Here is a 14,988-nt window from a genome sequence, read left to right on the forward strand (position 1 = left end):
TGTGGTCTTCATTTTTCATTGAATCGAATTTTGCTTGGACATTCTCTATACTTGTATTTATTTGGCAATACTTCAGCTACTACAGTAATTATTTTTAAATTTTAAAATAAAAGTACATACCGTTCAATTATTATATTAGGCCTTGTTTGAATTTTTTTTTTTTTTTTTTTTTTTTTTGTAAATGTCTATAGCAGGCCTGCCGTACGAAAATGTAGCTTGTTTTCTTCTACGCTCTCTCTCTCTCTCTCTCTCTCTCTCTCTCTCTCTCTCTCTCTCTCTCTATATATATATATATATATATATATATATATATATATATATATATATATATATAATAAAAGAAAACAAGTGTACATTAGGCCTATGTACATATACAACTTTAAAGAAATTATTTCTTTAAAATTGTGTTGTTGTTTTTTAAATCTACTCTATTATGGATCAATGTAATTTGGTGATTGTGGCACATTTGTAGATTTTGCTTCTATGCACAGGAACGTTTTTCCGTGAATGAATGAATGAATGAATATTTGTTTAACGACATCCCAGCACAAAAATACATATCGGCTATTGGGTGTCACAAATGGTAAATATATATATATATATATATATATATATATATATATATATATATATATATATATATATATATTTATATTATATATACATGTGTATATATATATATATATATATATATATATATATATATATATATATATATATATATATATATATATATATATATATATATATATTTATTTATATATACATGTGTATATATATATATATATATATATACAGTGAAACCCCTCTGAACCGGACATCCATGGGATCAAGTAAAATATCATGTTTTCAGAGGTGTCCGGTTTTCAGGGGTCTGCATTTACGTAACTACCTTCCCTTCTCCATTAAATAGTTAAGTTTATCGTTTATTTCTGCTAATGTTCTTTGCAAACTCAGCCTTATAAACCTCTCTCTTCTTGATAATGTCTCCAACTGCTTAATTTCCGATACTAAACTTTTCACCCAAAAATCTTAACGTTGGTTTAGGTTTACTTTCGAAACTTTTAATTATTTAAAGTTTATAATCGTGTGATAGTTCAACACGGCGACGTTTAGCTGGTCGTTTTGTCATGTTGAAACTCGATATGAAAATAAAATGTTACTAACATCTGTTCGACCATGCAAAGCCAACGTTACTTTTGTTTACTCTTTATTTTGCTAAATAAATGTTTTTAAAATAGCAACAAATTCACACGATAGGAAGACAGTGAATTAAATTTAATTGTTATTTTTGTCGATCTTTGAAGCATATCATGTTACACGTTTGTGAAGGAATATATAGACCGTAAATCACCTAACATCTAACCCAAACCGGAACTCGGCTTATCGTAACCAACACAATATTTGTGTAAATTAAATATCTACGCTGGCGATGGGTCTTTTGTTAAAGGGACACACCCTAGTTACGGCTAGTTGTTAACCATTACGGCGTTGTTTTTCGCTATTAAACCCATTTTTTCACAAATAAAATTGCACTTTACTTACCGTTTATTATTTAGAATATACATTTCCATTCACCTGAAGTGTTTTTTGGTAATCCTGGTAATCCAGGTTTTTGTAATACCACAAAATGCATTTTTCGTATTTCATAAAATGGCACGGGCCTCTGAGAAAAAACCGTTGAGCAGACAAGGTCTAATCTATTTTTAGACGGGATATTCCCATTTCAATGTCACAGACGTTGGTATACCACGTGACCGTTATCATTTTGGTTCGGTTTATTTTCTCGTGCACGGTTCGCGCAATCAACATCCGATTTGTTGTTGTTCATTTGTGAGATTTTTCTTCACAGTTCGTGAACATTTTCAGTAACAATAAAGTTCAGACAAGTAAGTGTCTCAATACAAAACGTTACAAACCCTTAAAACCAATAATTTTGCTAAGTCTTACGATATCTGGAGAGGGGATACAACCAGGACAGAACAATTGGAACATGTCCAGGAGAGGTGAAAGGAACGCACCCCAAGTCTGTGAAATTTGTCGTGACGTAGGCATTGTTGTGCTTCGAGCGACATCTACCGGTGACATCAGAATACTAACTTTCAAAATTATTTCAATCAATTGGGACATGGGGATTCCCATGGTATTTATCGATATAAAACCTGCTTTTTCACTCCATTTGATAAAAACGTGATCTAAGTGTGTTACAGGTTTGTAGATTAACCAAATTATAATTTATTTTCGCTGGATGGAACTAGGGTGTGCGGCTTTAATTGTTTATTGACATGTTGACAACCTTGCCTACTTTGTGGCGTGTAACAGTGATCACATTGATAACAGCGAGCCCGAGCATGTGCACATTATGTGTTCGCAGACAGGTAATCCGGCTGGATTGACATCGGGAGCGACTGGTAGCGGTTTGGTCATTCGGTTTTCATGGGGATGATTTACACTAAATTGACACATTGGGACCGAATTGTTTGTCCGGTGTTCGGTTTAGAGGTGTACAATTTAGTGCTAAAAGTGGCGTAAATCACGGGACCGTGGGAAAACGTCCCGTTTTGAGGGGATTCCGGTTTAGAGGGGGTCCGGTGTTGAGGGGTTTCACTATATATATATATATATATATATATATATATATATGTATATGTATATGCGCTCGCCTGATGCGTGATCGATCTAGGATCGATCCCCGTCGGTGGGCCCATTAAGCTATTTCTCGTTCCAGCCAGTGCTCCACAACTGGTGTAACAAAGGCCGTGGTATGTATTATCCTGTCTGTGGGATAGTGCATATAAAAGATCCCTTGTTGCTAATCAAAAAGAGTAGCCCATGAAGTGATGAAAGCAGGTTTCCTCTCTCAACATCTATATGTGGTCCGTAACCATATGTCCGACGCCATATAACCGTAAATAAAATGTACTGAGTGCGTCGTTAACTTTTTTTCTTTTTTTTTCTTCTTTGTTTTTTTAAAATTATTTTTGCCTTGCTAACATGCATGTTAAAGTTCATGTTATGGTTATTTCGACACTTGGTCGAGATGCAAAAACGAAAACAAAGACGTTGCCGCCACATAGCCTAGTGTAAAAGCGCTCAACTGATGCGCGGTTGATCTAGGATCGATCCCCATCGGTGGACCCATTAGGTTATTCACAATTGGTTACCAGGTATAACAAAGGCAGAGGTATGTGCTATCCTGTCATATAATATCCCTTGCTACTAATAAATCAGTGTGCTCTAGTGTTGTCATTAAACAAAACAAACTTTTAGTTATATTAGGGCCTACACTCCAACCGGTGCTCCGCGGTTAATATTTTAAAGTCGGTGGCATATGTTCAGTAGTAGTACAGGGTGTGAGTACGTGTGTGTGTGAGATTGCTTTTGTCACTGTGTGCGTGAATGCTTGTGTGGTTTTTGTTCATGGTTTGTTTTTAAAGGGACATTCCTGAATTTGCTGCATTGTAAGATGTTTCCGACTAATAAAATATTTCTACGATTAAACTTACATATTAAATATATTTTCTTGTTTAGAATATCAGTGTTTGTATATTCAATGTGTTTCTTGTCATCTCAGTATTTGTAAGAAGCCCAAACTGGATTTTGTCTTCAAATAATTTCATACGTACGAAAAAACTATATATCTGTTAGTCGATAACATCTTAAAAATTGCTGCTAAGTCGGGAATGTCCCTTTAACAATACTTTTAACGTGTAAAAATATTGCAGTTGTCGCCCTTACTTAAATCTTTCGTCTTCGCTTTTGTTTCCGGTTAGTGGAACGTTCGCCATATTTTTCCAACATGTGGGCAAACGAAGAAACAGATGTAATTAATATTTGGTTGCATTTAACTTATTTCATAACTGTTGTAATTATAAATGATTCAGATGTAGTATAAATATGTAGTTTATCGATTTTCTGAGAGCTTTGACCAAGCTTTTGAAGCGATTCGGCCAGGCTACATAATCGGCCCTGTCAATTTCGCCGAAATTTTCGACACCATATATTAAATGGCATAATCTAAAGTCCGAAACAAATTGTTAACAACTACAATAAATTACTCTCCAACCTTTAATTACCGTTACATTTCCCCCACATTTTGTTCAGACACAAGTTGTGGAAAAAACATTTCAGAGACACAGATTCCACATATGAGACTAACGATTTAGCCAAAATCGACTTCGTTGAGATAGCATAGGGCAAAATACATGCAGTTTTCTACCGTCTCCTATTTTGCTTCTCTCTTTTTTATGGAATACTCTTCAAGAGGGGTGAAAGCCTCCAAAGTATGTGACATAATTAATATAAAATCACAGATCTCTAGTGGTATTAAAAAACCCACCAAATAATAATAATATAAAAAAATATGAAGTCATCACATTTGCTTTTATATCATAATGTTATGATGTTGTTAGATTAAATCATATCCCTAATATGGTTATCATCTAATATGTGGAATCTGTGTTATTGTAATGTTTTTCTCAAAATTTCATGAAAAATAAAGGTAGGATACCAATTTATCGTAGTTAACGTTTTGGTTCAAACTTTAAGGCCTTATTATAGAAAAAAGTTCTAAAATATGAAAGCTAAGGGACGGTCCATAAATATTGATGTGCTTCACAATCCGAACAATGTTCGGAAGGGGGGGAGGGGGTAAAAGCCATGTTTGGATTGCTTTTCAGGTAAAAGATCGGTCCATCGAAGGTCAATGTTTCTTACAATTCGAAACAAGGGGGAGGGGGTAAACGCCATGTTCTGATTGCTTTTCAGGCCATAACATTGGTATTTTGGGGGCTAGTTTTTGCGGCGGTGCTCTCTACAATTGTCATCTACTGCATCAATAAAAGTCATCTTGTAGTACACATTATATCAATGTTTTTATGTTAGGATTAGGGGAGGGGGGGAGGGGGTCAAACCCAATCCTAACATTGTTAGGATTATGAAAACCATTGACATTTATGGACCGTCCCTAAAACTGTACAAACTGTTAAATACTCTGGAGTGCCTAATAAACATGGTAACAGGTCGTTTCGCCCTTATTACTAGTTCACCCTAGTTGTTTTGAGCAGGGTTGATTCGTACCTCTAACCGAGTCGTTTCGCCCTATGTTTCGATTCACACTGTTTAGTTTTTTTGTTAATAAAGTACATTTATTCATTGATTTTTAGATGTCACACATTGCGTCTTTATAGTTACAGATAAAAATAAATTATAATTTTGTTTATTTCCAGTATCATTTATTCAAACCATATACATGAAATACGTACAGGCCGTAGATAATATACAGACAATGTATTCACATTAATAATTAATTTATGAACAGTCACACTGCATACTACTGATGTGCTGTGGTTTTTTATTAAATATACTACATACCCAGCCGAGATTAAAATGCTGAGTACGATATGTTGATTTCGCCTAGCTTCAGCTGACAGAAAGTAAACAGTTGATAAAGCATTAATATCCAAAGACAGAAAATCACCTAATATTTGGTAATGAATAAACAGAAGAAACAAATACTTCAAAACTATAATAAATATATTTATTTTGTGGGGCAAAACGACTCGGTACTAATGAGATTTAGGGCGAACCAACCCTGGGTGAATAGGACTACGGGTGAAACAACGCAGAGTTCGAAATGGTTTTAGGGCGAAACGACCTGGATTCAATAAACATAGGGGCTGAATAAGCATAGGGGCTGGAAAATTTCTAAAATCAATTAAATTAGGGTGTGGAATTAGCATATGGTGTGGAATTTTGTTAAAAACCCAATAAGAGTAGGGTGCTGAATTAGCATAGGGGCTGGAAATTTAGCTAAATTGTAAAAATTGACTAGTAATGAAAACAGAATATAACTAGTAAGATCTTGAATGTGTGTGTGTGCACATGCGTGTGTATGTGTCCTATAGTCCGTGCCATCCTCCTATAAAAATATTATTTTTTTTGTAAATAGTTTGTTTGGTTTGACGTAAAACATAAAAATAAGTGTTTGGGAAATAACAAAAATATACTATTGTGTGTAATTTAGAAAACAAGTGGCTTATAAATAAATAACTTGTAGTAACTTCCATAGTATGAAAAAATGTGTTTCCCATGGGATGCACTATAAACATATGTTTCTATTATTTATCACAACTGTGTTACTGTCACACACAATTCATTAAAACTAATGGTGTGTTTGTATGTTTAAATGAAATTATGATAATTAATGTGAGGCGAGATTGCAGCTTTGAAAAAAAATCTAAAAGTTCCATGCAAGAAAACCAAAACAATCAGGGTGGATAACAGCATGCTAGATTCATCTATATTTAACACATGGTCAATTATAACAAAACACAATTTCGTCAACTTAATTTTTACCTGTATCATTCTTTTTAACGTATAGGTAGGGACATTTATGATGCCAGGGGCTGGGATGCATAAATCTCAGCTGAAGACTCACAAACAACTGCGGAAAGCGCCGGAAATGGAAAGTGGTTAGGGGACATAACTCTGCTTAATTTTTCTCGCGAATTTTTAATAGAGGCTATATGTAAGCATTTGATAAATTAAGAATTGTAATACGCATTGGGTGCCGAATTAGCATAGGGGGTTAAAAAAAAAATCAGATGTAATTAAACGTAGTGTGCTGAATAAGCGTAGATGCCAACATTTTTTCACAAATTTAATAAATGTAGGTGTACATTTATTTGGCACTTGAGAGTATGACATAACTATATATTACAGTACACGTAATTTATTGTGTGCGAAGACAAACCTCATCCGATGATGCACGGTAACAATGTCCTGTCGTCAATTTTAAAGTTAAAAGAACATCTTTTTGCAGCACTGCCAACATGTAGTTTATCAAGATTAACCTCAAATGCAAGTGCACATTGAGGTTAATCTTGCGACGGCAATACGCCTTTAGCAAGATCTGAACGTTCTGTGCAATTATGCTCCCAATGAAATTAGGTCAAAATAATGTTGACCCACCCTAATAGTGTATTGTGATCTATTTCGACGATCTTCACTTTGAATTACAGGAAAAACTTCCGACTATATGTGGGGTTTTTTTTTAAATGTACGGTTATTATTATATGCCCTTATTGGAGGGAAATAAAACTCGGAACAGTCTTGTATGTAGAAAAGGATCGGTGAAGTCATTTCTCATTCCATAATAAATACAACACAAACCAACTAAAAATTAATTAAAGTTAATAAAATAACTTAAAACTAAAAATAATGAAACGTCACAGTTCACCTGTATTTTGTTTGGTAGAGTGTTTCTTTTGCTCAGTTTTCTTCTAAAAACATGGGGGTTGGGGCAATCAAACATATTTCTCTTGTTTGTCAGTACGTTAAACGTTGCTGTTGCCCCTTGCTCGCCATGATGAATCCATAGAGTTGAACAGGATATACCAAATTTGATGTGTGCCTTGTTGAGTATTTTCCATAAGTCAAACAGAACTAATTCCTCATTAAAAGGTTCGAGCTGCACTGTCCTAATGGGATGGCAACATTCCTTCAGCTAATTGATGGTGCACATAATAAAATCGTGTGTTGGTCACATGTTTGGAGATATGGTGCACACTTCGAGTTAATAAAATTTCACAGTTCACCCGCACTTTGTTGGCGAAACACTCTACTAAACAAAGTACAGGTGAACTGTGACATGATTACAAACAAACACAATTACCGTGATGTTGGCCATTCTTATAGTATTATGTGACTTTACCCAAGGACTTCCGATATTGACCCATTTGAAAAAACTAGGACGTTTGATTCTTATTTATACTTCGGTCGAGGTGTTCCGAATGAGTTTGTTTTGAACTAGATATATATATATTTTTTTTTTAGTTGCAAAATAAAACCATGCTGACAAATAGTTTATTTTATATATGGAAAAAAATGTTTTGAGGGAAAGTGTAGGCTGATGTATTTTAGTGTTTTCCCTAGTTTGTTTTAGCATGGTGCGGCACCATGCCTCCATAATATAATGCCATCTTGCCTTAATGAGCACCATGCTGCCTTGAGATTAAACAAGCCTTTTAAAATAATTAATTCTAAAATTGCCTTTATAAAACGCTCAGAAAATGTATTATTAATATTAAAATATGTTTCCCATGGGGGCCAGAAGGACCCCACACCGACCCCATAAATTTCTTTACCGGGACCGTAAAAATTGTAACCATAGAAAAAAAGGGATTAATTTGCCGATATTATTTTTAAGAAAAACTTAAAATGCAAATGCTAGTAGTCATAAATATACTAGTATTCCCAAATATGTACATTATTGTTAGAGCCCGATGGCCAGTGCGGAGAAAACAAATGAACCATCATGATCATGATCGAATAAAAAACAAAATCAACCAACATCGATCATATGTATAAAAAGAATTTGTTTTTTTAAAGTGTCTGCAAGTCGATACTTTCTATTTCCTTTCATATGCAACAGTTCACTAATCTATGCTCTATCCCTGAAATGAATATACCTACTGATGTAATTTTATTAAAGTCCAAGTTAACAAAATGTTGCAATGTCATTTTGGCACAATTTTCCTGTAACTTCGGTGTGACTGGCACCCAAACAGTTGTTACTCTAACACAGTGCAGGCGTAAGAATGTAAACAGTGACCAGTCAAGTCAGGTCAGGTTTTTGAAGATTGCACACAACCAAATGTTTTTGCAAACTTCCATATTTAAACACTAGATAAAAAAAATTCAAGTGCATTATATGATGAAATACACAAATTTAAAAATGTACCTATATATAAAAAAAAATAAAAATAATATAAAAAAAATTGGTTCCCATTTTATTACCACTTTGTGGGTGGGAGTATTATACAATAAGCCTTTTAAGCCGTGATACAATTTTTGCTAACACATTTTGTTTTTTGGTGGGGAAGGGAAGTGATTTCCCATTACACATGTAAATAAATATTAAATATCAATTTATTGCTTAATGTTTAATTTCATTCATTACCTTTGTTTTACTCCAATAGCCAGTTAATTTTTTTTTTAGCATGTTTTTTTAAATAGACTAATTAGTAAAAGTATCCACTGACTATTCCACCCATCTGTTGTGTAAAAAAACAAACTATCAGACACAATCTCCGTTATATCAGTATTTGGTATTGTATAATGAAAAATTATTTACATTCTTATATTGGTTTTATCAGATTTTATTAAATTTTTAAAATTTAGCAAGTGAATTTTTTATCATGGCCAGGTAATTTTCAATCCACTAGTCAGTACGTGAAGTGATTTTTTTTTTTAATTCTAGAACATCTCATATACATGCAGAAGTAGCGATAGTGGATATTCAATCATGGCTAGTGAATTTAAAAAACCACCAATCCCATGGTTAGTTCTAGAAGACCTGGATTTTAGTTTAGATTAATAAATTACAATCAATGATTCAGTAATTAAATATGTATTATCAGTTTATGCTTTGTCTAATAATTCTATACTTCTTTTTCAAATGATTGTTTTGACATTATGCAAATATTTAATAATAATAAACATTATCTTGCCGACATGTTAAACCATATAGCCAAATAATCAAAATAACACCAGACAATAATTGTTAACAATTTATTAACGGAGCCTTACCACGCGGACACGAACGAAACCACTTGCCAGTGACGAAAAATAGTTCCATCGATAAACATGTTTTTAACTTCAAATGTTTGTAATACGAAATTGTCTGAAACAGATATTAATAAAAAATAAATAAAAAAACACTTTTTTTCTCAGAAATGTATGTAGTAAAAATATTAAAAATAAAAAACAAACAACAAATTGTTGCTAATCGCGCATTAATACAATAACACCACGACCGTAATTAGGTGGCCGAGTTCAACATTGCAGCTTTTAAAAGTATTGAAATAGTGTATTTTATAGTAAAAATAAAATTAATTATGTATACTTGATTGATTATCAATGTTATTTATAATCTAATTTTCGCTTTAGCATTAACTGGGGCGGCTGGAAATTGTTGGAAATTACAGGCAGGGTATAAGAGAATTTGTCTCCGCCCACAGGGGGATAAGGGATTTGTCCAACGGCAAACAACCAATGAGATTAAAGAATTTTACATGAAGGCGAAATAAAACGAATTTCATCAGCAGTCACAATGAAATGATTAAAGTCTGAACCAAAATGTTAACAACTGCAATAAATTACTCTCCTACCTTTATTTTTTGTTAGATTTTACCCACATTTTGTCCACACAGAAATCCTGAATAAAACATTACAATGACACAGATTCCACACACTAGATGATAACCATGTCACCTATATCAACTTCGTTGAGATAGCATAGGGCAAAAAGCATGTAATTTTGTGCCGGCTGCCATTTTGTCTTTTTATGGAATATTCTTCAATATGGGTGAAAGGATATGACTTAATCTAACAACGTCATAACATGTTACGATAATAAAAGTCATGACATCATATTATATTTTTTTAAATTATTATTTTATGTTTGTTTAAAGATACCACTAGAGATCATTGATTTTATATTAATTATGTCACATGTCTGGACAAAATTTGGGGGAAATGTAATGGTAATTAAAGGTAGGAGAATAATTTATTGTAATTGTTAACAATTTTATTCGGACTTTAGATGTTATGATACAGTGTATATGAAAATAATGTTATATTGACCACGGCTTCTAGAATTTTGTTTTAATTCACTTGCTATGGGATCAGTGATTTTTAAAATTTACTAGCCACAATTAAAAATTCACTAGCCCTACTTTACTTTAACTTAGTTTAAGTTATTTTAAGTTAATAAAATTTTACTAAATAATAGTAATAATCAGATGTCACCTAAAGAGGGAGATAGAGCTTAAAACACTAACATTGGGGGTTTGGGGTGGGGTCAGGATATTCATATTTACCAAATAGACTTAGCTGCAACATTTGACAAAAACATTTTGTTTTCACTAGCCGTCGGGCATGGCAATACTAGTTATTTATTAGCCCAACATTAAATATCACTAGCCATGGGAGTGGGGCTACCATAATCTAGAAGCCCTGTTGACAATCCAGGGAGAAGGAAGGATTGTAATCTGCATGGCTAATTATATTTTAAGTGAATAGTATTTTATTTTATTGACTGACACTAAAATATTGTTCTCTGTCCAAAATAAATGTTTTCTCATAGTATATGTTGTTTGGATATTGATAAATGTATTTACTTTACATTTCGAAAAAGTTTTAAGTCGGGCAAGCGGGAAAACCCCAAGCTCAAGTGAAAGTGTTGTGGCAAGTCAGAATTTTTCATAAGTGCGAACACTTTTGCTATACTGTCTAGGTGTTGTAGTGGTTAAGCCATCAGACAAGGATGGTGGGTACTGGGTCCGCATTCCAGTACTGGCTCACTCCAGGCAGTGCACCACGACTGGTATATCAAGGGCCATGGTATATGTACTACCCTGTCTGTGGCATGATGCATATAAAAGATCCCTTGCTGCTAATCAAAAAGAGTAGCCCATGAAGTGGCGACAGTGGGTTTCCTTTCTCAATATCTGTGTAGTCCTTAACCACATGTCTGACGCCATATAACCGTAAATAAAATGTGTTGAGTGCATCGTTAAATAAAACATTTCTTTCTTTCTTTCCCATTAAAGGCTCCAACCCAGAGTGACTAATGACTCGTTGAGTAGGTGTAAGGTCACTATACAGACTTCTCTTTCACTAACCACTAACCCACTGTCCTGGATGGACAGCCCAGATAGCTGAGGTGTGTGCTCATGACAGCGTGCTTGAACCTTAATGGGACATAAGCACGAAAATAACTATAAATGAATGAACTTGCTCTGTGTGTATTTACCGTGGTCAACAAACAAAAACAAAAAAAGCTTTCACAGTATTACTGGATATTTGGTCAAACATTAATAGTTTTATTCTGACCTTAAAAAGAAAAAAGTTTAATGTTTGTAATTTTTGTTACTGTTTTTTATTTTGTCCAAGGATGACTGCATAATGTGATTCAGTTGTACGGAATATTTGTTTATCTGGCCAATTTTTTAGGACTAAATGTTATGTCCGGATAAACAAGAGTTTTGCTGTATTATACTGCAACTTTATTTTTCTTTCAGTACAACCCTTATGCATTCAACTACTCCATTCCTCAGGAATATGACATGCACACAGGTATGTTTATTTGTTTACTTTTCATTCTGGATATATGTTGACATTCAAGACATCATTTGGTACAATATCAAATACAGATTTATAATATGTATCAACTACATTCCAGCTCAGTCTTTATCTTTTAATTATATTACATTAATGTGTCAGAATATATTTAATTAATTAATTTTCTTTAATAACAGCATAATTTCTGTCAGGAAATTTGTCACCAAGACCGAATGCCCTCCTTTCAAACTCAAGTAAATCGGTATATTTTTTGTTATGTTGAACATTTTACTGTTCAAAAATAAAACACCTGTACTGCACCATAGCCACTTTTCAACAATGTATAAGCTGTCGTGTCGTCCCCCGTGCCCCCTTGCAATCCAGTGGTCGCTGCAATGCATGTGTCATGAATAGTGAACCGAGTTCGAACTTTCTTAATGATGGTAATTTTCTATCATGCCCGATGGCGCTGAAATTTAGATACATGTACAAATCCTATATAGTCCATAGAAATAAACATATGTTGGATACTAAATAGTCATAGTTAGTGTGTGCTGACATGTCACTAAACATATATTCCATTGTTTTCCATCCGTGTTTTATTATGATGTGTGATTACAGGGGACCCCCGGTTGGACCAGGAGTACGAGCAGCGTTATCAGCAGACATCATACATCGTGCCGGAAGTGATCAAAAACTTCCTCGTTCAGTTCCAGAAGGTGATCAATGAACAGAACCTGTTAGAGATTCAGAACGCTTATGAAAATGGGTACGTACCAGTTTTGTCTGCGACTTCATGGGTGTCTGGCAATTAACATCTTGTTTAAACTGTGCTTTCGGTTTGACGAATTTTCTTTGAAAAGCCATGTTTAATTGGCTTGTGTATTTGCCAAGCAGCGTTTCTGTCAGAATGAAATTTTGGGGTATGGTGCTATGGAATTGAATGTAACCACAGTCAACAAGGGGTATAGGGCCTCCCCCAGAAAGACAATGGGTTATGGTTAGGGTTAAAGAAAATCGTAAAATAATGATAGGAGTTATTAATTTTGTAAAAAAAATTAACTTAAAAAAACAATCTGCAAATATTTTTGGGTATGGCACCATACCCGTTTTACCATCTGGCAGAAACCCTGCCAAGAGAACTTGAATGTATGTAGTAATGATGTGAATGTTTGTTATTAAATTCAACATAGAGGATGGGGCCACACATCAGAAGGTTCAAATATGATAGCAGTGTGGCAAACTCTCCTTTAAATGGGTAGAAAAAATCTTCATTTGTCACACTTTGTCACATCATTCATTTAATGGGGCGGGACAGCCCAGTGGTACAGCGCTCACTCGATGCATGGTCGGTCTGGGATCGATCCCCGTCTGTGGACCCATTGGGCTATTTCTCGTTTCAGCCAGAGCACCACGACTGGTATATCAAATGCAGTGGTATGTACCACCCTGTCTGTAGGATGGTGCATATAAAAGATCCCTTGCTGCTAATCGAAAAGAGTAGTCCATGAAGTGGCGACAGCGGGTTTCTCCTCTCAATATCTGTGTGGTCCTTAACCATATGTCTGACGCCATATAACCGTAAATAAAATGTGTTGAGTGCATTGTTAAATAAAACATTTCCTCCTCCTTCATTCATTTAATATACATTTAGTGGAATGTGTCTTTTTCTTTTTCTTTTTCCACATTCATTGTATTGAACTTCGACACTAACAACAAGTCTGCTATGAACTTGCCCCGTGTCAATGTTGGTGTCCCCTGCAGTGATTTTTAAAATTCATATTAACCAATATATTTTTTCGACTTGGCAAGATGATTGGGACGGTGCGGTTGCGAACAGGCTTCATTCTGTGGAGCCAGTCCTGGGAGAGTACCAGTCGGTCTACAGGTGGTGCAGGAAGGATGAAGTAGTTTTGTGCCGTGCCTGCATCGGCCATACATATTTGATGCATTCATTTATTTTAAAGAAGAACCTTCCTCCTCAGTGTGAACATTGTCAGTGTACACTGACACTGCTACATTTTGGTAGAGTGTAATCATTTGAAGCCGACGAGAAATGATATATTTGGCAACAAAAATATTTTGAAATCGTTTGAATTCCACCCGGAATGGATTTTGAAGTTTTTAAAACACTTTGATTTTTATACAAAGTTTTAACATATACCTAACTTGATATCTGTATTGTATTATACTTTTCCCCACATCTCTTTAAGCTGTGGTTTCACATAATTGTATAAATAATATTTTCCATATATTTACCTTTCTGACACCCAATAGCCGATACGTATTTTTGTGCTGGGGTGTTGTTAAACATTCATTCATTCATTCATTCAACACTAACAAACTTCATATTTACAAATATTTTCAATACTTGTTTCCAGATTTAATAAGCTGACGGACAGATTCTTCAAGAATTCACCCTGGCCAGAAGCTGAACATGTTGCACCAATTGTTAACAATGGTAGGAATTTTTATCTGGTCTCTCTCTCTCTCTCTCTCTCTCTCTTTTCGTTTTGGCTAGGTGGTAACACAATTGATGAGTCAATCCCTTGCTGCATTAAGAAAATGTTGCACGTTTCCTCTATTGACTACAAGTCAAACTTACCAAATGTTTGACATCCAATAGCCGATGATTAATAATCAATGTGCTCTAGAGGTGTTGTTAAACAAAACAAACAAACTTAATTGTGTTTACACAGTGGATTGTTTCTTAATAATAGAAATGACATTGTGGTAGATATGCCCATTTCAGAGATTTCCTATTCTAACCAATGCTCCAAGGCAGAAACACACTCGGGTGCTCCAAGTTGGATACACACTCAGGTCTACATTTACACCACTATTTGTACCGCTTCTGTGAGG

The 14,988-nt window shown here is 34.4% G+C and overlaps 1 protein-coding gene across 1 annotated transcript in view; it reads left to right on the forward strand.

Annotated features, from left to right (window-relative positions):
* The first annotated feature begins 3,746 nt into the window (after positions 1-3,746).
* The window catches only part of LOC121379238 (eukaryotic translation initiation factor 3 subunit L-like), a 33,456-nt gene continuing 22,214 nt past the window's right edge, over positions 3,747-14,988 (forward strand). Inside the window, exons 1-4 of the mRNA XM_041507757.1 lie at positions 3,747-3,823; positions 12,087-12,141; positions 12,748-12,895; positions 14,508-14,587. Of these exons, the coding sequence (XP_041363691.1) occupies positions 3,800-3,823; positions 12,087-12,141; positions 12,748-12,895; positions 14,508-14,587 (307 nt within the window). The 5' untranslated portion in view covers positions 3,747-3,799. The remainder of the gene's footprint in view (positions 3,824-12,086; positions 12,142-12,747; positions 12,896-14,507; positions 14,588-14,988) is intronic.

The sequence above is a fragment of the Gigantopelta aegis genome, chromosome 8, assembly GCF_016097555.1.
Source record: "Gigantopelta aegis isolate Gae_Host chromosome 8, Gae_host_genome, whole genome shotgun sequence".
In the NCBI taxonomy this organism is placed as follows: Eukaryota; Metazoa; Mollusca; class Gastropoda; order Neomphalida; family Peltospiridae; genus Gigantopelta; species Gigantopelta aegis.